The following is a 24,951-nucleotide window of genomic DNA, read 5'->3' as shown; positions in this document are numbered from 1 at the left end:
GATTTTGCTCTAGGGATTGATTGTTAAATAATCTAGATGTCATGCTTGAACCTTGATAAATAGATTCAAAGGGGTTGAGATTAAAGCATAATATTAAAGTAATCCTTACAATAGCCACACCTACTTTTTTCCCTTTAGTGTATTGCAAAAGTTTCCAGTTATTTAATCTCAGCTCTATTCCTCATTTTGCTGTGGACCCCCTGGAAGGCCCCCAAGACCCCTGGTTCTCCCTGGACCTCACTTTGAAAAAAATTAGAGAGCAGTTACCTTGAAATCCCGCCTCTTTTCAAACACAGCGATCACAGGTTTGTTGATGTCAGCGATGAGTTCATGTCTCTCTGATTTCCACAGGTAGTCCACACACAGCTCCAGCTGCTCCACTAGGGTGTCCTGCACAGACCAAGGAGATCAGAGAGAGAGAGAGTGAGTGAGAGAGAGAGAGAGAGAGAGAGAGAGAGAGAGAGAGAGAGAGAGAGTGAGAGAGAGAGAGAGAGAGAGATGCTATATTCTTATATTGTGATGATAATGAACTACTACTGCTTAGTGCAAAAAGAATTTCACTTTTCATTCAGTTCAGCCTAAAATTTTGTTGGGCATATTGTTCAGGGTACCTCAGTATAGGGCGTGTCTTGTGTGCCAGTGTCCTCCTTCATGGCCCCTTCCTCCTTCACATTGGGGCTGATGCACATGAATGCTGCCCAGCCCATGGAGAACGATGCTGAGATTTCAAACAAGTGAAAGTGACATTAGAGCAAGGCCGAAGCAAGCAATTCAGAAGATATCCTCTTTTCCTACTCTTTATACATTACTACTGGTACTGTAATGTTCAGCTTGCAAACAGACGGATGCATAAAATGCATCCTCACACTCACTCAGAATCTTACAGAAACATTCTTGTATTCAAAATACAAGATGTTTTTATATCATTTTTATAGTCAAACTTTCAATGCAACCCATATTATTTTTGCAAACCCAAAGAAAAGTGACAAGATGTTACATGTGAACGTGCTTCATATCAAACCTGGTGACAATGAACATCTTATCCGGTGAGACATGAGTGAACATTGCAGGTCAAACAGAATCTTGCACAGTGAAAATTAATCATAACCACATAAAATCTCAAATTATAAAGACAAGAACAGTGGTCGTCAACTCATTTTAATACATACCTAAAATAACACAGGGGGCAGACAAAACTGTCCATGATTATTTCGAGTGGTGAGGTTTGTTCTGGCACCTGAGGGCCCAGTGCTGGCTTAATCCAAACCACAACCCCTCTCTTTCTCCCAGTCTCTCTGCTCTCCATCCCTATTTTCAGACAACTCCCAGCCCCACCTCCCCACAGGCCCCAGGCGCACACACTCACTGTCTTGTTCTCGGGAGGTAGTTAGTAAGGAGCTACAGTTAAAGACAGGGCTTTCCTCAGGGGACACACTGGACATCCTGGCCTTGTCAGCTCTCCAGTAGCCTGTTTGGTAGGAGGGGAGGAGGAGGAGGTTTACATAGTTTATGTCCACTTGCTTTTGCCTTTTTTGTCAAGGACAAGGCAGCTGACAGGCTCACCAAGCAGCCATGCTACAGGCATGCTATGCTTGCTGTTTTGGCACACAGGTGCAGTGTACACATGCTAAAAGATGTGGGTTGCATATCAAGACAAAGATGCAGACACATGCTCTAGTCAAAATGATGAAGCATGCACACACAGGAGAAAACAGATTTGCAGACAGAGGACGATGCAGCATAGCAAAATGTATAGACATCAGTCTACGCTCTAAAAGTCATGAAAGAGCATGGGACTTCAATGCATAGAAAGCCCTGTAGATCTATACATTTTTCAAGTCCACAATGTGCTCACTTTTCAAGCGTGGACATTACTTGAAACCGCATGGTGATACGGACTAATGGCAGAAAAGGTCAGTATGTTGCCCTGAGACAGAAATAACCATGTTAGCAGAGAGAGGTTGGCTGAATGATAAAAGATGCCTGCCACCACTGCGATGGGAGTTTTGTGTTAGAGGTTGCCATGTCTACACAGATGCACACACTCCACTGAAATTTAACAGCAGCAGATACACACACATGCACAGATGTGCATACACAAGTACACACACACACACACACACACACACACACACACACACACACACAAATAAACACAGGCACCAAACTACACACAAGCACACACACAGAAGCACGCACGCGTGCACACACACACACACACACACACACACACACACCAACAGAGCAAACTAAGCCACACTACCACACAGGTTGGAAGTAAAAGCAGTGATATATGTGCACTAACCTCTTCTTTTCAGCGATTCAGCAATCAGGGCTGAGATGTGGATGTAGCACATGGCAGCCTGAGGGAAAGACAATCAAATCAAATTAAACCAATATTTCACCCTGAAAGCCATTTCTGACTCTTTCTGACCCCAACCCAAACATATGTAAGAGCACTCTACTCCATTTTAAAAAGGATTTTTTCAGACATACCTCAGAGAGGTCTCCGTTGCGAACATGGACCTTAGCCATACTCTCCAGCCAGGTGCGTCGAAGCTCAGGCGTGCTTGCGTAGGAGTTGGCGAGGCTGTACTGCAGGTCTACCAGCATCTCAGGATCCTTCTCATGCTCCTTCATCTGGGCAGTAGCCATCAGAACAGTCCTGATCCGCTTGGTCAGGTCCTTCACCTCTGCTGGAAATGGAGTACTCTGGACAAAAGGTGCCAGGAAAAATGCATTAATAATACTTAAATAAATAAATAAATAAATACTTTCAGGAGGTGTAATTCAATTCAATAATTACTTCAATAATTAAGTGAAATAAAATACCAAGTATTAATGGGAATGCTGTTATACAACACATACCAACAGCAGACCACAGTAAAGAATGCTTGATTTAATCTGCATTACCTTGAGGGGTGCATCTCCATTAGCAAAGTTATTGATGATGGCCAGAGACTGCTGGAACCGTGAGCCCCCAATGCCAGCGTCTGCTATCAGCTGGCTCACTGCCTTGATTACCTGGAGAAAGGGAGGAGGTACGGGCTGAGATCATTGTATTTCTCCATAGTTCATCAGGGACAAAAAATACAAAGTTATAATACTGACAACAGTGAAAGAATAGTGTGAAATCTAGATTTGGTTTCACTGACCTGCAGGTGTGAGCGGACTATGGACTTGCCCTTGGTAAACTCAAAGTTTTTCCTCATGAAAAAATAAAGCAGGGCAGCGGCCTCAGTCTGGGTGGAGCTGGAGCGATGGTTACAGCACTTCAAGATTTCATAGCACAGACAGCCGCACAGGTCTGCTTTACCCTGGAAGAAAGCACTGGGAAACTACAGGCAGAGATAAAGGGGATAAAGAAAGAAAGCCCACATTAGAGAATCTCTTGAAAGATTCACTTAGATCTTAGCTATTTCAAGGATGCTTGCTGATTAAATGGCACAGATGGGAGGCATGTTCGGTTGAGCGGGTATGCGTATGTTTGTTTGTGAACTGATGGTCTATATTGGACCTCTATTGTGTGGCTTGAATGTGAGTGGGTGAGTATGTGAGTGAGTGAGTGCATAAATAAAGGGGATACATATGAGGCTGTGTGTTTGAACAGGGTGCATTCGAGTGCATCTGAGCACATTTTATGAGCATGCATGCATACATGTACGTTACATATAAAGGACCTTTTGAACAAAGAGCCTGAGTGCAGCGAAGACGTGCCGTAGAGTTGCTGTTGACTGATTGATCTGAAAGAAGAGCAAGTAGGTGTCCAGCACCTTCTTCATCAACGCATTCTGTCCGTCATCCATCAGTAGCTGCTTCTGGAGGCAGGAAGAAGAATACAAGCATATATAATATACAGATATACACAAATATATGTGTGTGTGTGTGTTTGTGTGTGTGTGTGTGTGTGTGTGTGTGTGTGTGTGTGTGTGTGTAGATAGATATAGATATATATGCAGATATGTAGGTATATAGATATGGATATAGATATGAAGAGATATACATTCAGCATGGTTCAGCAGACAAACTACCTTTTCTCCAATCTACAAACTATGGCCAAATTATGGAAACAGAAATGACCACCAGATGGCAGTAGAGTATCAATTACGTGACTATTAAGATAAATTTAAGTCAATATGAGCTGTGTGCAGTTTACGTCTACAGATGCCTGATCAAAGCATTTTTCAATTGATAAAGTTTTTTTTTTTTTTTTTTTCTCCTGTATATGTGACACTAGATTCACCTAAAAAGCTGAAGACAGATGGAACGTGTATGTATTGGGTGTGGGATGTAGTTTCAGGTTGGAAACAGCAGGAGGACCACAGACCTTGTGATGGTGAACAAAGAGGCCTAAGACATCCAGCACGGTAAGAGCCACCTCAGTGGAAAGGTTGGCTTCGATATCTGTAGGACTTAGTGTGTCCCCTTCTGGAATATTCCCATCTGAAAACACAGCAGCAGTATCAGACACAAATATCCCAGCTACAGTTACTGCAATATTCATATCGCTGAGAATACAAGTGGGTGTTTTCATGTTAATAGATGAAAATAAGCAACAACATGTTTACATGGGAAGGAAAAGAAAATATACAGTGTACGGATTACTCCTCACTTGATTTTTTTTAAATTATTTGCAATCTATGATGAGTTGTTAATGTGTAATATGCTGCTACTTTTCCCATCGAGGTCTTTTGTGTGGTGAGAAGGATAAAATTACTATAAGCATAAAATATAAATGACAAAAAAAAATGAAAATGGAAAGCAGAGAGAAGACTGCAACTTTAACTAAGCGCAAAAAAGAAGAAAGTATAAATCAGTATGGTGTAAGACAAAAAATGCTTTGGGGGTAGAGTGAGGAGGGAGCAAAATGGAGAGGGGGAATCAGAAAATAAAAGTGTCTGAAGATCATGTCAGAATTTATGTGTGTGTGTGTCTGTGTGTGTTACCTGTCTCCATCATCTGCAGCAGCTTCGGGTTGGTAAGGGCGTTCTTGCCCCTGATGATGGGCATTGTCTGGGAGCGGGCATGCCGGTGGCCTTCTCCACCTGATGATGCCATCCTGGAGGCCGACAGCAAGGTTCAGCAGCTCATATCAACCAAATAACTAACATCTGCTCAAGTCAATACCTCTTTTAAAAAGACTACAAAAAAAAGCAAAGTGCTAAAAATGAACCCTGTTCTCCTTTCGTTGCATCTGAAATGGAAGCACTAGCCATTTTATACATGTTTGAGTATAGGTACTGTAAATATAAATGGCATCCATGTCAGAGGGACTTGCTGTTATTAGATATCTACTAACACATTGGAGTACACAGACAAAGATTGGCAAATCACACAAACACCACTGTTACAATATGAAGAGGGGCATGCTGGGAGAACAGTTACAGTATACTACATGGATACACAAACTATGAGCATATCAATGATGAATATACACAGGACAAGAACAGTGTATTTATCTAAGTGTCCTTTCAAGTTATATGTGCCTGCATTTCAACAGTACAGTCCAGGGTTTAGTCCCACTGAATAAATAATCAAAGTCTGAGCCATTCATTAACAGACAACATTAACATAAAGGACATTTAGCTTAGTGACCATTTGAGACTCAGTATCTTTGAATAGCATAACTCTAGCATTATGGTTGAGGTGCTGTCTGCTTTCCTGGCGGAGGTTAATTACCATTGTGGGAAGAGGCCTGAGGGTTGAGAGGACTGGGAGGGGTGGGGGTGCTGGTTAGAGCCCTTCAGGGTGCCATTGGCCTGGGTGGACTGGGCCAGCTTTACTGCCGCCGCTAGCTTCCTGTTCACGAGCCAATCACACCAAAGCTAACATTAGTTGGTTTAGTTGAGAGCGTTACTGTTTTTGTGTTTTTGTGTCCATCAGTGCCATCATCAGCCATATATCTAAGCTTTGCATAGCATGCTAGTTACTTGAGCATGCTTGCAGTCAAGGAAGACTGACTTTTGTGAACTTGTTACTGTATGGTAACAAGGTCACACTGTATTAAAGGCAGACTAAATTTGTCTATGGTCTGATGGTCTGATGGTAGTGGTTAGAGAAAGAAATGGACATCATACAGGAGAGAGCGAGGTCAGTGGACAGAGTGCCCAGCCAGATGGCAAGGTTAGTGGCCTAGAGGAGTCAAAGGTTTTAGTTTGCCATTAGTATAATGTTTGGTTAATGGTGTTTCTAGTGCTGGTAGAGTGTTAGTTGAGAGAAGTGGTTTGACTTTATTGATTTGATCTACAGTGCTCCAAGCTAATACAAAACAGTAGCCTACAGGGGATTTAAGATGTGTAGATACAGTATGATGAGGCCAAATGACAGCAGAGCTGCAGCACAAAGCAGCGCTGTAACTAGATCTCAACAAACAGATGTTGAACATATTATATTCCTATGATGTCTAAATAAAGCAAGAACAGCAACTAGTGCCAAGCCACATAAAACTAATAGCGCTTTGTCCAATCAAAAGGAAGAAGAAACAACTAGAAGCCAATCAACACAGTTGCAACTACCTCAAAGCCTATAAGCACATAGTAGGGAAACCCAATCAAGCCAAGCAGCGCACAGCCGGTCAAAACATGTGGAAGAAAGACATGGAAAAAGAGGACTAAGAGATGGACTTTAAATGATGAAAAGGATGAGTAGGCCAAGTTGTTAAAACCTTTATGGAGCAAACAGAGAATATATATACACAGAACAATAAAAACAATGTTACATTATCCCCCATAGATTCAGATCCTCTCCATGGTGTACATACAGTATAGTTTACTGTACATAATATGACAGAACATCAATAAATGTGCAAAGACGACCATTAACAAGTCAGTAGCTACATCACCTCATGCAGCACACAGGGCAGAAAACAGAGGGGGAGGGTATAAGGCATGCACCGGGGTGGGGACTACAACAGCAAGGTCATACATGGAGAAAACACTGCAATTCACTGTCATTATGTTGATAATCAAGGTTATGTACAATGTGCACTGTATACACACGTGTGTGTAAATGTGTGTGCATGTCTATGTATACATGTGGTTGGATATTTGTGTGCTTCTGAGCCTTTTATTTTGAGTAAAAGCAGAAGCTAAGGAGCTCCCAAGAAATAAGCAAAACAAGAACAGAAAGTCTGTGCTTCAAACTATAGCACTTCTCAGAAAAATGACTGACTGGCTGTGTGATTGGCTGGCTTACTGCCTGTCTGTCTGTCTGTCTGGCTTGCTGGCTGATGGCTACAAGGTGCTACTGTAGTCACTGCTCCCTAACGTCAGTGGAACCCCATACAGACTCAGCCAGGCATCAAAGAGCAAGTAGAGAGGGAGAGAGAGACACAGAGACAGACACAGAGGCGTGTGATTGTGAATCCCCCATGGTCTGGTATTACAGACGAATGTTAAGTAGCTAGCAGCCCCAGACAGGCTCAACAACGTCTGAGAGAGCTTGCTAGGCTTCCAGCTATCTTTATTCTGTTAATGCTTCCTCGCACTGTAAAGCAGAGTGAGTTCTCCCAGCCTTTTGTTGGCTTACATCTCAGCATCTTAATGCTGAAAGGGAAAAGAGGGCTAATTTAATTAGCTGGGAGGAACCAGAAGATAGAGGAGTCTAGCAGTGCCAATGGCGCGACTCCAGGAGCATGAACACACACACACACACACACACACACACACATACACACACAGTAACAACCCCCATCCTGTGCTTGCCAACTATGACAGTACAATATCCAACAGTGCTTTACTCTCGACAGCAGAGTTTTTCCCTCCCCCCTCCTATTCTTCCCTTTTCTTCCCTTTTTTACCTCTTCCCCACTTGAAGCTCATCCCTGGGTGTGCACACGCATACAGAACACATATTAGTGTTTCTGCTTGACTGTGTCTGCTTCAGTCCTTTGTGTGTGTGTTTTATATATGTGTGTGTGTGTGTGTGTACTGTATATTTGCATGTGCACGCCTGCATATGTGTGCATATGATTGTATGAATTATACAGGTGGGGGTCATTCAACCTTTGCCTGTAATAGGTATATTGATTTAATAAACTGTTTTCATGTCTACAACATCATTCTGAGTACATGTGAATGTTTTTCATGAGGAGATGAGACCTGGTCCACCTCTCTGGCTGACACACTCACCTGGCTATGTGGCGTTTTCCAAGGAACCTGAAGTGCTGAAGACAAAGCCTGAGGGGGAAAAAAAAGCAAAAACCTTTTAAGTAGGGGGTTTCCTGTGTTTATCTATGTGTGTGTTCTTTGTGAGTTAAAGAGAGGTCATAAATAGAGAACATGTGAAAGAGCTGAGTTGCACCAGCACAGGATAGATGCTGACACAAACAGGAAAAACACACAATTAATTTACCGCATTGTTCAAACGATAGGGAACTGTCTCTCTATCTCTCACTCTCTTTCTCTCTCTCTCTCTCTCTCTCTCTCTCTCTCTCTCTCTCTCTCTCTCTCTCTCTCTCTCCCTCTCTCTCTGCATTCATCTGCTCCCTGTTGGCCAAGTTTCCCTTTTGTATCTTCTCATTCTCCTGTCCCCATCTGTGTTTGTCACAGCGGCTTTCCTCTCTGTGCATATGTTATCACAAGTCAGTCTAATGGGAGCCACAGTGGTACTCTGCAGTGAAGAAAGAGCACACTTACTCCAGGATGTTGAAGAAGTCTGAGATCTCCTGGTGAATGGCCCTGTGCCAGTAGGACACCAGCACATCTGGAGACAGATATTAAGAGACCATATTTTACAGAGCTTAGCAGATTTTTTAGTGTGCGAGCCAGTGGCATTCCATAGATTTGCAGTGGCACTGCAGCTTTTCATAGGGTTATATTCTGTAGACAGAAATTCTGCAGACTGACATTGGTTCCACGTCTGCATGCCTGCATGTCTGTATATCTGTATGAGCATCATGAACAGATGAAACATATAAGCGGCTGCCATTATACTATGTAAATATGTGTACTAGGTGGCACTGCTGCACTTACTGAAGCAGGATGCACCAAAACCAAATAAGAAACATGGAACCAGAAACCTGCCTCTTGACATGAAGTCATTGTAACTCCTCTATTGTTAAAATCACTGCTGTAGGCATTTAAAGGATTGTTTAAAAGCCTATATTGAGGAACCTCCTTTATCTGCTCCATCATGTTGTGCAGTCCTGGGTGCAATGGTGATTCTGCTTGTTTCTGTTACGAAACGCTACCAGAAGTATACTCAGTCGATCAGCATTTATTTGATGCTTAGCAAAGGAGCAAGTTGTTGAGATTTTTTGGGGCGTGGATATCAGCTCCTATGCAATCCTCTGCCAGTCACATTCACCCTTTCTCTGCACCGCTATGCAAAGATGTTGTTGCAGACACATGAACACTCTGGGTCATAATAGTGGCAAAAAAAAAAAAAAAAAAAGTGTTTTAGCCTCTTTAGAGTAAAGACATGTGGGGTTCACAATAATCAGGGTAATTCAGATACTGTACGGTTGTGGAAATCATTTACAGAAAATCTTAAAAAGTTCAAAAAATTTAAATTTCATTAAATAATAATTTAAAGAATAAAAATTCAAATATTCGTCTAAACCTCCTGGCACCTTAAATGCTAGAATAAGGCATAAAAAGTATTTTCAAATAGTATTTGGCATGAGTCTGGACTGGATTGTATTATCAGGGCATGAATGTTTCTCAGAGGTCAGTTCTGTTGGGACTCACCCTCAGATATGGTTTTCATGATGTGCAGGAAGCACATGAGGAGGCTGCGTGTCTCTGCCTGGTCCAGCTTGTCACATCGAGAGCCATAGCCTATCAGGGACTGAGGCCGGGCAAACTAAAGACAGACAACAGAAACCCAGACAGAAAACACAACCAAAGGTCTGTGAACTCAAGTTGGTCTGTTGTGAGAGTATGGATGAACATGTTATAAAATGGAAACCTCTTGCCTCACATTCATTTTTATGTGAAATCAATAAATACATCAAAGCATGAATGGCTCTAGAATAAAAATAAAAGCCACACCAAAACTCACTGACCCAAAGTTTAGATGCCAGTTACTGTGTATCATATAGAAAAAGAATAGGAGCCTCACTGTTACAACAGCCGAAGTCTATTTAAGGGATTTCATATCCTCTGACAGGTCTGCTGGCTTCACAAGTGTCAGAAATAAAAACCAAGTGGGATATATCATATGACAGGAGGTGACAGCTGTTGTGCTTTCTTTACTTTTCTTCTTTACTTTTCCTTTTCTCACCTTCTCACATCCATCCATCTTCTCACTGTTCCTGTCACTGTTGCTAGGGTTGGAGTCCACGCTGATCAGAGAGCCCCGAGAGTCGGCCTGGTTACCCGTGGCAACTGCCAAAGATGAGAAGGCTGGTGGAGGGGGAGGGGTGTGAGTATTGTTATCCTCATTCACACCTTTATATAGACAAGAGAAATAGACAGGTAGGTGTACACACACACACACACACACACACACACACACAGACACACACCAAACACTACAACACCAAAAGACACACACATCTCAAACCACAGACAGACAAAAACACACACTACACACAGGCATACACACACACTCATACAACAATGTGCCTGACTTTTTTTTTTTAAATCAACCAGCAGACAGAAACCTGGCCTCATTCCACAGCTACATATTTAACAAAATCTTTGAAAAAAAAAAAAAAAAAAAAAAAACTGGCCGTTGAGCAACTTCTTAATGTGGCCAGGAAAAAATAACACCTTAAATATGTTTAATTTTGCCTTCCATCAAATGCACACCTGTAAAACGGCACTACTGAGAGTCACAAAATACATCCTTGTAAATGCAGATTCAGGTCCATCTTCTGTTTAGTGCTACTTGACTTGACTGCTGTCTTTGACACCATACCGTCTTAACTGAAAGGCTGAAAGACCGGTTTATTGTCTCACTCTGCTTCATTGTATTTAATCAAGACAAATTGTCTCTGTCAGTGAGTTCATCTTACTGTCAATCTCTGTAATACGTGGCGTACCCCAGACTTTGTGTATACTTTGGGATACATTTTTCATTGCTTTGGGTGTCTTGCCATTGCTATGCGCACAGCACGCAATCAAAACAACCTGCTATTTCTTCATGACTGTATATCTGCAATTAAGGATGGATTTCTCCATGAATTTCTCAAAATTTTCTGCAGTCAGACTAATTAAACAGAAAAATCAGAAAGTGTAGTTATGGGCCCAGATATTCATATTCATTGTAGGAGTATTGCCGGAATTATAGCAATCTTGTGAAATGCTGACATGAAGAAAATTAGCCACAACTTTGCATTCTCACGACTGGATTACCGTGATTCCCTTTTCTCATGCCTCACTCAAGCTGTTGTAAAATGACGGCAGCTGCAGCTCATAGAGTCTAGTCACAGGACCTGTTTTGGCTTCCTAGCACTGCCTTCAAGTTTTGTACAAAACTCTGTTCAAAATGTCAAAATAATTCTAGTCACATATAGTTCACAATACAGTCTTGCCCCATGTTACATGAGAGAGTTACTCTGCCCCTACACTATAACCAGGCACCCCTGGTCATCCAGCCAAGGATGTTTGTCTATTCCTTGGTGTCGACTCGAACATCGAACATCTGATCAGCTGACTGTATACTGACTTTCAAAAAGTGCCTGAAAGCTAGTGTGTCAAAGGGCTTAGCATCTTAATTTTACTTTTTATTTTACCATGTTGGTCCTGCATGCCTTGATGTTTTGTGGTCTGTATAGTCATTTGCTGTTTTGAAGTTGTTTTTTTTTGCTCCTCACACACTCTCACAAACACTCACACGCTGCCAATTACCTGTGATGGAGTTGAGCACTTCTTTGGAGAAAGAGGCATCCACAGAGTTGCCATGGCGAGTTACATGAGTCACTCCTCCAGCCACTCCCCCTCCAACACTAAGGTCATCCCTGGAGCCCTGGTAGGCATTTAAACATTGTGTGGATATGTCTATATAGAAAGATGCTTGACACTTGAAATGAAATGTGAGAGAGTAAATCAGTCATTCTATCAGACAACGCCTCGACTCCTCACCTGGTCACTAGAGGTGAAGTAGATGGGGAAGAGGTCCCTGAGGAAGAATCGAGGCATGTTGTCCAGGATCAGGCCATACAGAGGCAGGTACAGAGATGCAATCCTTGCCTGCTTCTCCTAGAAAGGCAGCAGAGCAGAAAGGCATTTCATCATCTACTGCAGCTTCTGTAAAATGAGTTGATTAAACTTAAGTTTATCATGCAATGTAGACCTTGTTCTCTACAGTGAGAACATTTCACAATTGCAAAGTTGATCGGAAAGCAAGATAATTATATTGTTTGAAAAGACTGTATGCAAGTGTATTTCTCAAATAAAAGGTGTAACTGTTGATAATTGAGTCATAAAATATGGCATGAGATGCTGTCACTTGCCTTTTTCACAGAGACACTTGCTTTTTTCACTTGCTTTTTTCACAGTACAGATTATGACGTGGATCATGTTATATTTATTACTGTGGATTTCACTTGTATTTAAAGCTGGGTAGGGTACTCTTAATTTGTTCACATGTTTACATCTGGATTTCACTGCTGTGGCTCGGTGAGAGGGGTGAAACTCTTCCATTTCACTTCATGTTACAGGCACATCAGGCCAACATACCAGCTATCCTACTAAACATTAAGTCATAACTTAATCCTTAATCTAGCATTTATGTATACATTACAGGACACTACAGTTAGCACTAGTTTATAAGACATTCAATACAAGTACCACATTTCAATTAAATGGTGAGGCAATTTATACTGCAGGATTATAACACTCAAATCTGGTCTCAAGTTCAGATTTCTATGGTCTTGCACTTATCCATGATAGAATGATTCGAGTGCAATCAAGACTAAAGTCTCGGCTTTGACTGTAGCCCTGGTGTTGTTTTGTGGTTGGCAGTGTTTGGCAGTGTTTGGCAGAGGGCAGATTAGAGACTTGATCTGATCTGGACAGTTCCCAGCACCCAACAAGCCATCTTCTCTGCTGCTCCCAGCTGTTAGGAACAATCACACATCAGTCTGTGCGGGTTTGTGTGAGTCACATGTGAGGAATTCCTACTCTGAGCTCATGACTCATTATTCATGCCTCCAGTTTCATCCCATGTAAACACATATGTTCTGTCTACCTTGGTGGCATAGCGTGCATCCAGAGAGTGTTTGGCCATTAGCGTCTTCAGGGTGGCCAGGGCTAGGTGCCTCAGGTCCTGCTCATCCTGTAGAGCCAGCCCCAGTTCCCGTAGCAACAGGCCAGTTAGGAAGTGCTTCCTGCAGAACTCCCCAGTCAGACTGTACTCTGGCACTGACACTGTAGAAGAGACGAAATCAATAGAGAAAGGCGGCACTCAAAAAATGAATCATACCTCAGGTCTCCATTCTTCAGGTCTTTCTTACAATAAATTTAAACACTGTGGTAGCCAACAAATGCTGACATGTTTCAGCCATCAGCCTTCATCAGAGTATGAGCCCCCACTCCTAAAACACAGAGCAGCACACTTCCCTCCTGTTTGTTTTACTGTAGAAGAGGCAGCAAAAGAAAATCACATTTAAAATGGAATCTAACTGAGATGCCCATGTTTTCAATAATGCCCATGCCCGAGGACTTTGTTCATCAATCCTTTTCCAAACAAAGGAATGTAACAAAACCACTGTACAAAAGATAATGAGCAAAACATGCAACAAGCCAGTTGCCTTTGTTAGTAGCAAACATGATGATCCCATTGTATGATCCTGATAAACACATAAAATGCAACATTACAAGTAAATGAATGAACTTATTTACCATGGGTACTTTGTGGCTCTGGAGATGCATGGTCTGACGTGGACAGATAACATGAGAGTGAGAGTAAAAGAGGATGACAGAGAAAAGGAGAGTAAAAGAGACAGAAATAGAGAGAATGTGTGTTAATAGACAAATGGGAGTGAAAGCTACTTGATGTATGATATCTATCATGTCTGCATGAGCATTACTGCACAACAGAATAAACCCTAGACTCCAACCTGTGATGCGAGCAGAGGGCAGAGGCAGGCTGAGGGGAATGTAGTGTTCGTGGTTACACACCTCCCTCAAAAACTCAAACTTCAGCTCACACAAAACCTGTCAAAAGAAAGGATAAGAAACTGTCTAGTAACTTGGTAATTATATTTTCAGCAAATTATATTTTTCCCTTAAAACTCTATCCCTGAAAGAGTTGTGACAATGAAAAATAAGCCCATTCTCTTGGGCACTTAAGCATTTTTTTTTTTTTTTTACCTTGCTGTCAGTAGCGGTGATCATGTTGATGTAGCTGCTAATCAGTTTGAAGGTGAAGCCTCTGTCCATCACAGTAAAGCAACGCTGCACAGAGAGAGAGAGAGAGAGACAGAGAGAGAGGGTGAGGGAGAGAAAGACAAAGAAATTGGATTAGACCCAACTTTAGTTAATGAGAGAGTGCGAGACAGACCATTTAACAAAAAACATTTAGGGAAATCAATAGGAAACAATAGCAAATGGAAGCAATTTCCATTTGCAAACTGCAGGGCTGATTGTATTGATCCCTCTCGGCATCTTTAGCATAGACATGTACCCTTCACATGTACTTAAAGTTTATTGGGTTTAATGGTGCTGTTACCCTGCCTCATGAATGATGTTTAAACTGACTTTAGAATTCAAATGAACTTGGTGTTCCCACCTTGACAAAAGCTGCCACAGCCAAGTTGGCGCTGCGTGTCTCCTCTGCCAGGTCTTTGTTCTTCCAGAAGACGTGGTCAGAGACCGTCTCCAGCAGGGTTTCTACTCGGTTCAGATAGGACGAGGGAAACCGCTGGGGCCTAGGTAGCTATAACACACCAGAGGAGGAAAACACTCAATAAGTGCGCACAACACAGTAATAATACAATCAAGTATCCTGTCACTCATAAAATGTGACAAACCGAAATTTATTCTAGGACATGGGCTTTTTAACTTTCCATGCAGCAACAAGAGGTGTCACAGTGATTTTAGGTTTCCAAGGAGTGTGCTTACCTTGAGTTTGTCAGAGTCGACCAAATGCTGGGCCATGGACTTGACAATCAGCTCAAAGAAGAACCAGGAAAACTGTGAGAATGAGACATCAAAACCATAGTACATGATTTCTGAAGTCCCCCCTTTTCTACTATTCTCTGTCATCAGCTCTTTAATGAAATGATGGACACATGATTTTGTTTGGTAATATGACAAATCTCACACTGACTAAGACTGTGGGTGTGAATCTTCGGGTTGACATTGATTCAGTTTGATTCAAGATTCACTTGTTAGATTTGAATCGATTTGATTTAGCCATAATTTTGCATCCATCAATAAGCATGTACAATAATGGAATGTGAAAAACAGACAACAGAATTACTTTAATATTATTATTTCTATTAAAAAAACATTATTGACAAAAAAGTAATTTATAATACAGTGCAACTTTTTTAAGAATCATGAATGAATCAGCTCAAACCGTTTCATATCAATTCAGGTCAAAGTCAGAGTGATTCATTTTATTTATTTCTTTAAGCAAAACAATTCAGGTGAATTGGTCAAATTAATAATCGATGCATTAGTGCAGTGAAAGCATCATTACACTTAAGTTTCTCTGGGAGCTTAGTGGAGGGTGTCAAGTTAAGAATTTTCAAATAAAAAGGCAGAGGAAGTGAAGAGTAGGTGCAGCGGCACTAACCCTTAGGACATTCTTGACGGCTGCCTGCTCGTTGCTCTTCAGGTCAAAGGTCATCCCTTTAGCCAGCTCTTCATGGACTGTCCTGAAGCCATGGGCCTCTGACTTGAACACATACTACACACACACACACACACAGAAAGGCAGAACCATGCAGTGAGATAAGGTGCATACAAATTGTACATGCACAGCCACTTCATGTAGGTATTACACAGCATCTAAGGTATGACCAAAAATCTAAACCACCAACAAAAAATGAAAAAAAAATTGCAGTACAACAAAGACTGATGGAACATACTGTCTTATACTTTTTTGTCTTTACAGGAAATGCAGATAATTCAAGTAGTATTGCTGCATACTACTCCTACGACAGTAAATTGAATCTGCATCCTCTCCCCCTCCTTCTCTCTCTCATACACATGCACACACATGCACGCACGCACACACACACACACACACACACACACACACACACACACACACACACACACACACACACACACACACACACAGAGCAGCGGTTCAAATTGTACACCACTAGTCCTGAACATCATGCCAATCTGTTACTATAGCAACCCTGGTTCCATTAACTCTGCTCCACTATTCCATTCTCCTCCCCTGCTTCCATTCGTCTCTGCCACCACCTCTTCAAGCATAGTAGTTTTCCCTCATTGTGGCCAACATGAAACAGGACTCCTGGTTTCTCTTGCTCTCTTCCCTAATTCTCTTGCTGACTTTCTCCCTAAACAAGCGTGCCTTGTGTTTCTTATTGAGCAGGCTGAATGTCCTGGTTTGCCTCCTCCTCAATCACCCTCTCTTCTTTTTCTGCCCCTCCCTTCCCTCCCTCTCTCCCTGTGTGTACAGAGTTCTGGGCATGCAGCCCTAGCCACACTCCTGTTGGCCCAAACACATGCGCACACACAAAGCCCCCTCTCTGTTCTCTGCTAATGAAGTTGTCTGTGCACTGACCCCACTCCTTCAAGGCAAACAAACAGCCTTCATAATTATCATATAATCTCCTTATGAACACACACACACATGCACGCAAAACCACAAAAGGATGGACACACGTTGCATGCACACCCCTTTGCCCCCACCACCACGACTCCAAATGCCAGCTTATCATACCTTGATATACGAGTGCAGGTAGTGGTCCAGATTTTCCTCGTGGCACTTTGCGACAATGTGGACCAGCACTCTGCAGACACATGATAACATCAAAGAGCTTATTGATCTCAGCGTTGCAGCATGCCTGCATCAGACCATGGTGGAAAACATCTGTCGAACACTGTCAGGCACATTCTCTGTTCACAGGATGTTTTTATCAGTCCCCTGAGCTCCATTCTAGATATGTTTTATTTCAGCTTTTTTGTATGCACATCTTTATGAGTCTAAATGGTGTGTTTTATCACATCCACTGGGCCCTGACCTTGTGTCAACACAATAGTGTGGCGGATCGAGTAGTACCGCTGCCTACCTGGTGGTGGCAGTAGTAACCTCATCGTTGTCATTTTGAGTCAGAACCTTGAACAGCTGGTTGAATAACACCGGTAGAAACCGGATGATCACTGGGATTCTCTCCATACTTAGGAGACCCTGGAGGAGTGTGGGAGGATAGCAGAGGAGGAGGAGGAGGGGGAGGAGGGGGAGGGGGAGGAGAAGAAAAGAAATGAAAAATAAAACAGAGAGGGGGAGAAAAGAAAAACAAGTCTGGTTTAGTGTGGCACAGTCTCAGTAGCAATGAAAGGTGAGAGGATACACTGTATTCGCACTGACCTTAAGGCAGTTGAGGAAGTTGGAGTTAGGAGGTAGCGAGAGGTCCAGCTCTCTCTTCTGGCATTGCTGGAAGAATCGGTTCAGGTGGGGGTCCTGGCACAGACAAGCAAATCCATGAGAATCAGTGACTACGATCTGGAATAATATTTACTGGACTGGTTCCGTTAAAAGGAAAAGTTCACCCTAAAATGAAAACTCTGTCATTATACACTGACCACCAGACTAGTCAAAACTACACTGAAGATTGTAGCGCCACCAAACACACAGCAAATTAGTGCTCAAAAAAGAGGACATTAAAATGATTATCGCTAAGGCACCTCTAAAAAAAAGTGGTGCGGCATAATTCAAGTGTTTTGTAGCCAAACAACTGCATTGTGAGTCCATAAAATTAGCATATACCTTAGTATGTTGATTTATTCTGGTTAGTGGAAACAGTTTCTTGTGTGAGACATTTACTGATCCTGTTTACAACAGCAATGTTTTGCTACAAAACACTTAAATATGCCACAATAGCTTTTTTGACACATCTGTTAATCATTTAATTCTGGTAAGTGTTCAATTTAATGTGTTTGAAGAAATCGAAGAATTATTTGGTCACTGCGTGTTTGGCAGTCATACAAAGTGGAGTTTTGACTGACATGGGGGTGAAATTGTAGGAACTCATGACAGTCTCACCTGAGTGTAGACTGTGGAGAGAACGTTGGTGGACACTTTGAAGATTGGTTTTCCTCCATCTACCCATTTCACATCTGCTCCATTCTGTATGATGGATAGAGGAGACAGACGGAGTATGAATATCAGAGAGGAAGAATGCCATTGTCCCACATTTCTTCTTGTGGAATGCTCCATTTATCCTATGCTTTGACTTATCACTTATTTAATCCCTTATTCTCTAACAAATCAAGTTATTTTTGTTCCTTATACAGCAATATTTTCAACAGTAGTAGACTCCCTGACTCTTTTACCTTGGCATTGCTGGGTTCTTTTACGGCCAGGTATCCTGGAGGAAGATTACAGGAGACGGGGATGTTGAACTCCTGAGATGCCAGACGACCTTCTCTGAGGAGAGGCAGCCAGGAATACCCCACTAAAAAAGCACACATCAGCATATACACACACACATAGAAGACACTGAATGGTAGACAACACAAACTGTAGTGTAACCTGCGAACCAATTTGCAAAGTTTTCTAACAAAAGTGAACTAGTTTTAGCTGAACCCTTGTTCTAGTCTACCGCCGTCATCACCTGGGGTCTCTAGAGCTTCTTTCCTCTTAGCATTGGTCTTGGCATTGATGTCACAAGTGACATGGTAAAAAGAGAAGAGAATATGATGTTTTTCATGGAGCTGGGTTGGAAGCTCAATCTTCACCTGTGGACAAAATTGCAAATGATGGGTCATATTATATGATTGTACTGGCAACCTTTTACATCTTCACACTAAAGACACTGTCAAACACCCTGTCTTTTCTGTGTCCTGATCCTATCTATAATGCTGCGTCTGTCCTCACCTCATCGTAGAAGTCGGGGTTCTGGCAGTGATGTAGGACTGTGGAAGAGGCTGCTGTGGTGAAGACTGGACTTCCTGGCTTGCCATAGATGCACTAAAAACAAGGTAACAGAAAGCAAACAAAATAAAATGTCATGCTCAGCCTTTCTTTCCCCAGTGAAAGGGATAAAACAGGGAGAACTGGGTTTTCTAAAGACTGAATAATGGCCCATCAGTGTGTTTTAGAATACAATGTGTTTTACCTTTAAAGGTTTGGCAACTTCCTCATCTGAGCTACGAAACTCCACATAGACTGCAATATTACGAGCCTGTGAACAAAGAAACCATTGTAACATTAATTAATGGCCATATACCTACACAACCACTTACATATGAGTAATAAAAGTACATAAAGCATATAAAATACAAGTTATGCTTTTAAGTGAAACCATTATAGCACAATTTCTTGCTGAAAGTAGGAGAAACTATACGCAATTGTACATTTATGCAGTAAGGTTCACATCCTCTGTACAAGATTAGCTCTTGCTGTTCTCCAATTGTGCTTTATGTTTAATACTGCCAAGAATTACCTTGGCGAAGCTCTTCTGGCTGTCATACTTGAGGTGTTTGGGGTAGACATAGATGTGATTCCTGTAGACACGGTGTGGCTGGGTAAACTTGGTGGTGTCCTGAACAAACTCCTCCACCTCCACTGTAGGCGGGTGTCGGCTCAGTTCTTCAAAGGGCTTAACTGGTACATAGGATGATGTCACACAGTCTGGAAGGACAGGGAAAACGGAAATCTAGACCTGAAAGCCATTTCAATGTATGTAGAAGGACTGAAGCAAACAGCGGAATGGCAACATGGACAAAGAAACACAGGAAGTATTATGAGGAGTGGGCATACTAGGATGCTCCATAGGGACGTAGTCTACAGTGATGTCCAGATTCCCAGGAATAGTCTGCAGCTTGCTGGTCTTCTCAGCTCTATAGATACACAGGTGAAAGAGGTCAGGTCAAAGATCAGATCTTGTGAGAAGATGAAAATGTGAAAAGTGGGCATGATCTACTTATTTGGTGAAGCCTATATCTTACCTCCTATACTCAGACACCAGCTTAATCAGGTCATCTGTGGAAATCTTGTTGCTCTCCTGCTTGTAGAGAGGTGAGAAACGGGACTCTCTGTCTAACGTCCCCTGGTTGTCTTTAAACACTGACCTGTAATAGGTAGAAATAAACATCATTAATGAATGGTGGCCAGATACTAGCCATAACTCCATACATGGTTGTTATTCAGTGATGTTAGGCTGACACTGCACTATGTAAAACCCCATAAAGACAAGAAAAAAGTTAAAGTTAAGTTAGCTAAAACATTTTCAGTTTTCAAAGTCAGTTAAGTCTTGCACAACGTGCAAGACAATCCTCTTGACCGATGAGGGGTCATGTTATTGGTTGTGCAAACACAAAAGTTTTTGCACACAAAACAAAACACAAAACACACAAGCTTTAGGAAATCAGAGGCTAAGTGTTTAGATATCAGAACCGCTAAAGAGTGTTACTGACCTGACAGACCAAGCAAATGGCATACGGTACTTTCCCAGTTTACTACAGAACTGCTTGTTGGACTTCAACATCTTCTGGACAGTCTGTGCAAGACACAAGCAAAGAAAAACAGACAGACGGAGGGCAATGTTACCAAAAGGCCACAGAGGTTGATATTCTTGAATTCTGTGGGATGTGATCAACCCTAAATTGTGGCTGAGCTAGACAGAGTGACAGATCAATTAGAGGTTGTTTAATACAGTAACTCTGGCAGCAGGTTGAACGTCTGGTGATTCACTTAGTCCTCTAAACAAAGACCACAAGGAGCACCGCCATTGGGGCAGCAAGGGAACATCTTGGACAGGATCTAGGAAAAACCTAATTTCTAACCCATCTGACTGGCATACAATGATGGAGATAAACTGGTAGAGCATTACGGGAAAAGCACTTCATAAATGTCATACATACAACCGTTTGAAAAGATTAGGCCATTTCCCTTGCAATAATTGGGCCTACCAGCATGTTTCATAAGCTGTTTTTCCCTGAATGCTCAATGAAACAAGACAATATAAAATGTTTACCTCGAATGTTTCTAGTAAAAAGTGGCAGTGAGAATGTCAAGATAATGAAAAAAACAAACCTTGCTGGAGTCTGCATTCTTGATATAAGGTTCAGCCCCACAAGTAATATTTCCCATCAGCACCTTCTCCACCCTGGCCATCATCACTATGTCTGGGTGGGGGTTCGTCACTGAGAAGATGGCCTACATGGAATACAACGGATATACACATTTAGACAAATATTACAGGGTAAATACATGGCAAGTGCATTCCCTTTTATGAAGTGCCTAAAAAGTGTCTACTGTATGGGAATCTACAAAATGTGACGTTGTTAAGTCTTATTCTTGCACCTGTTTGGGAAATTGTAGCCAGTGCTCCATTTCCAAACTGAGGAAACAGTCCCCTGGCTTCTTCTCAGCAGGGGAGCTCAGGCCGTTCTCCTGACCCAGTCCAAGCCCTGTCCCTGGACCCCCTGTCCCATTACTGCAGCCTCCCAGCATCTGACGAACTGCCTCGTGGTTGAGGTCTACGTGGAAGTCTGCCGACACCTTCCTCCCTTCCCGAACATCCAGCAGAACCACTGTCACAAAAAAGGGCTCAATCTGGTGGGACAGAGGTGTGATATTAGCATATTGAGCAGCATTGAGCAGCAACAATGCATAATACAAACTGAGATGTCCTTACAAATGCTAAGGGTACATGTTATGATAACAGCTAATTTCACAGTGACATATTAATGAGAAAATCCCCCAATGAATATTAGACAGTGTAAGCCAGACATCCTCCCAGGTGGTTTGCATTCCTCACATTGGTGACGGGTCCAGTTTCAGTCTCATTGACACAGCCCTGTAGCGTGAGGTTGAGGGATCGACAGGTTATCATGAACCTTCTGCCCAGCTTCTCCTCAAATGGCCGCACTGATGCACTCTCAGCTGAAGGACAGTCTCCTCGCGGGCTCCTCAAGACCTGGGATCAACCACACACATATTATTACAGGCACTTCAAGTTATTTAAAATCTGTTCAGTCCAGCCTGTCCCATTGGCAGGATCATCATTACAAATACAATATTCAAACTTTGAATCTTTGCTATAAATTCTAGTGAAGATCCAAAGGTGTTCAAAAGTGCCTGTCTGTGCCGCTGAATTACAGGGAATGTATATAAAATGATGCACAAGACTCCTAGATATTTTCTATTTGATGTAATGGTGCGGACATAAACCAACAGCATATTTGGTTTAAATATTTCACCCAATGTAAGTGTGATGTAGCTTCAGCGAAATTTTGAAACCACTTAAGGGAAAATCCACAGGGTTAACTTCCCTCTTTTTTGGAAGTGACGTAGTCAAGAGAGCTGCATCATAACTAAAATGAAGAGCCATTATCTTACAGTAAAATACAGTATGAAGCCAAATTATGTTTAAAGTCATACAAATTAAAGAGGTCAGCATAAATTCAGAACACATAGGTGTGTAACCATAAGTTTATACATACAGGAGTATCGGGGTCTAGTGAGAACAGATTCAGCCTCTCTTCTCTCCTGGCAGAGCGAACACCCTCCTCCGTCTCAGAGATGTACTGTGACCGGGAGAGAGACAGAAAGAGACACAAGAGCTCCATGTTGAAAAACTGAATTATTGTCAATTATGATATCAGAAAAGACGACGTATAAATGTGATAAGGATAACTGTGGAGTGGACTGATTCAGTTAAAAAAAAAGTCAAGAGCTGCCAGTACCAACCTTAGCCAACTCTGGATTGATGCCATTCTCTGTAGTTTCTTCACTCTCTTGCAAAGAGCCATCACCGAGTGACAGGTCAAACACATCTGGAGACAGAACAAACACAACAAAGGCTTTTAAGAGTGTCTCCCGTGTATGAATGGTAAATGCCCATTTTGATTCAAGGGGGATGTTTATCTAAGAAGCCCATTTCATCCATAGGTCAAGCGTGATGGATCACTTTCTGAAAAGGTCAAACAGTGCAGTAAATAGACAGTAATCACAGTCAGTCTGCATATATTCATCTCAGACTGTATTTGTACTAAATCTTTCATATTCATGGGCTATAAGGCAGGCAAGCTTCTGGAGAAATGTAACTTATACGTGCCTGGAGTTATTCTCCCCAAAGGCCACACTGAACAAAATGGCTCATTAATGTTGGGTCACCACTTGATTTACAGGCACGGTAACGGACCACAGAGCCACAATGGCTGAGGCTATTACATCATTCCATCACTTTTCACTAGGCCAATTCTCCATGCTCTGTCAGTGTGTGTTATGTTACAGGCTATATTCCCATGCCCAGGCTCTCACAGTGCTGGCACATAAGTTCTACATTATAGATTTTCCTCCCATGCACAGTTTTTAAAATAAGGAACAGCCACTAAACCAAGGTGGAGTCCTCGGTTGGTGTCATGTCTCATTTCCCATGTTAACTCTCCCCGTAGGGCATGGCATGATGACAGAAGTCATTCAGTAATGTCAGACACAAAGAAGAAAAAGATATATTTCTGCTGACATTCAGTATGAAATCAGTCCTAACAGGCACCATGATCTATTTATCTGGTGGAATTATTCTAAAATTCCCCATTCTGCCCTCCAAATAGCCCTGTTTCCTCGAAACTACCAATCACACTTCCCTAAACTTTCCTCGCTTGATTTTTTTTTTTCCCCAATCCTGCTCCAGTGCTCTAAATCCATGGCAGCTAACCTTATTATATTGTTTAGGTACAGTGACAGATCCAGCCTCACCCTGTCGATGGTCAGTGAGGTCCAGACTCTTGCGGTCTGGAACAGGCCCGTCATGGGGGCTGATCTGTAGGATGCGGGTCAAAGTGCTGATCCACTCCTCCATATCCTGCTCGCTCTCCGCAGCCAAAACAAAGTACGTCACCTCATTCATCTTCAGCTCAAAGGCATGCTTCCTCAGGCGGTTATTCTGTATGGGGATGAATGGACGGATGGACAGATGGATGAGCATGATATCTGTAGCTATTCAACAATATCAGACCTCCAGAAGTATAAACCCTACATCCTTTAAAACCAATAATTTATTGACCAGGGCCTAGCGACTAAACCAAGGGTAGTGTCATTAACAAATAGATAAATAGAGTGCAAAGGTACATTGGCATATTAGCACCATTGTAGGGAGAGGGATTTTTTTCTCACAAATTTGTGACTTTAATCTTGAAAATTCTTATTTTTTCCTCAGAACATTAACCCCCCTCCGTAATCTTTTTTTCTCCCTACAATGGCCCCAGTACGTTGTCCTACAAAGGGAATCTGATATCTATATGACAGTGACTGTAGCCATGGTGTATAGTTGTGCTAGATCAGGAAGAAATGTTATAGGGTGCTGCCAAGAAAGATTACATTACTGTTGACTTGATAACAAATCAGTGCAGCATGTGGTTATGTGTGTGTGTATGTGTGTGAGTGTGTCTGTGTGTGTGCGTACTCGCTTACACAAATGCCTGTTTAAAAACCCACCTGTACTACACCAGTGCATGAATCAAGGAAAATGCATCCTTTGGGTTCCTTGGAGATCTTCTCATCTTTGTAGAAGTTCATGATGTAGGAGTTGTCAGTCAGCTGAGTAAGCTGGAAATACCTCCTCTTGAATGACTGCACAGACAGAAATAAGGGTAAAATATAAAATATTAACCTTAGTTATGGATGAAGTCATTAGCTCCTAGCTATAATTAATGTCTATATGCTGAAAATGACTCAAGAAAACACAAAAATGTCCAAATACTTCCTGAAGCTCACAGTGATTTAAAAAATAATAATGTTTAACTTCTTTAATAATAATGATAATACTTCTGTTGTCACCCCGGGCAGTCTTGGTAGTAATAAGATTATCAGCAGCACTCAAAACCTTGGGGCTTCACCTCTAAAGAT

The 24,951-nt window shown here is 42.0% G+C and overlaps 1 protein-coding gene across 2 annotated transcripts in view; it reads right to left on the bottom strand.

Moving 5' to 3' along the window:
* dock10 (dedicator of cytokinesis 10) overlaps window positions 1-24,951 on the bottom strand; it is a 69,339-nt gene that overhangs the window by 5,771 nt on the left and 38,617 nt on the right. For both annotated transcript variants that reach the window (XM_030066700.1, XM_030066698.1), the window contains exons 7-49: window positions 24,541-24,675; window positions 23,803-23,989; window positions 22,792-22,877; window positions 22,545-22,628; window positions 21,860-22,018; window positions 21,403-21,654; window positions 21,133-21,255; window positions 20,514-20,596; window positions 20,046-20,168; window positions 19,858-19,937; window positions 19,541-19,728; window positions 19,214-19,279; window positions 18,973-19,065; window positions 18,710-18,833; window positions 18,429-18,550; window positions 18,139-18,222; window positions 17,464-17,556; window positions 17,165-17,283; window positions 16,816-16,885; window positions 15,691-15,804; window positions 15,012-15,083; window positions 14,680-14,826; window positions 14,262-14,345; window positions 14,009-14,105; window positions 13,791-13,823; window positions 13,138-13,316; window positions 12,030-12,146; window positions 11,796-11,913; window positions 10,225-10,346; window positions 9,690-9,804; window positions 8,637-8,703; window positions 8,130-8,177; window positions 5,680-5,799; window positions 4,947-5,059; window positions 4,328-4,443; window positions 3,681-3,818; window positions 3,156-3,338; window positions 2,914-3,024; window positions 2,497-2,712; window positions 2,306-2,363; window positions 1,367-1,468; window positions 612-718; window positions 268-390 (exon numbers count right to left, since the gene is read on the bottom strand). In XM_030066700.1, the coding sequence (XP_029922560.1) occupies window positions 268-390; window positions 612-718; window positions 1,367-1,468; window positions 2,306-2,363; window positions 2,497-2,712; window positions 2,914-3,024; window positions 3,156-3,338; window positions 3,681-3,818; window positions 4,328-4,443; window positions 4,947-5,059; window positions 5,680-5,799; window positions 8,130-8,177; window positions 8,637-8,703; window positions 9,690-9,804; window positions 10,225-10,346; window positions 11,796-11,913; window positions 12,030-12,146; window positions 13,138-13,316; window positions 13,791-13,823; window positions 14,009-14,105; window positions 14,262-14,345; window positions 14,680-14,826; window positions 15,012-15,083; window positions 15,691-15,804; window positions 16,816-16,885; window positions 17,165-17,283; window positions 17,464-17,556; window positions 18,139-18,222; window positions 18,429-18,550; window positions 18,710-18,833; window positions 18,973-19,065; window positions 19,214-19,279; window positions 19,541-19,728; window positions 19,858-19,937; window positions 20,046-20,168; window positions 20,514-20,596; window positions 21,133-21,255; window positions 21,403-21,654; window positions 21,860-22,018; window positions 22,545-22,628; window positions 22,792-22,877; window positions 23,803-23,989; window positions 24,541-24,675 (4,971 nt within the window). The remainder of the gene's footprint in view (window positions 1-267; window positions 391-611; window positions 719-1,366; window positions 1,469-2,305; window positions 2,364-2,496; window positions 2,713-2,913; window positions 3,025-3,155; window positions 3,339-3,680; window positions 3,819-4,327; window positions 4,444-4,946; window positions 5,060-5,679; window positions 5,800-8,129; window positions 8,178-8,636; window positions 8,704-9,689; window positions 9,805-10,224; window positions 10,347-11,795; window positions 11,914-12,029; window positions 12,147-13,137; window positions 13,317-13,790; window positions 13,824-14,008; window positions 14,106-14,261; window positions 14,346-14,679; window positions 14,827-15,011; window positions 15,084-15,690; window positions 15,805-16,815; window positions 16,886-17,164; window positions 17,284-17,463; window positions 17,557-18,138; window positions 18,223-18,428; window positions 18,551-18,709; window positions 18,834-18,972; window positions 19,066-19,213; window positions 19,280-19,540; window positions 19,729-19,857; window positions 19,938-20,045; window positions 20,169-20,513; window positions 20,597-21,132; window positions 21,256-21,402; window positions 21,655-21,859; window positions 22,019-22,544; window positions 22,629-22,791; window positions 22,878-23,802; window positions 23,990-24,540; window positions 24,676-24,951) is intronic.

The sequence above is a fragment of the Myripristis murdjan genome, chromosome 13 (assembly GCF_902150065.1).
Source record: "Myripristis murdjan chromosome 13, fMyrMur1.1, whole genome shotgun sequence".
Classification (NCBI taxonomy): Eukaryota; Metazoa; Chordata; class Actinopteri; order Holocentriformes; family Holocentridae; genus Myripristis; species Myripristis murdjan.
This window is presented reverse-complemented; position numbering and strand designations above follow the sequence as displayed.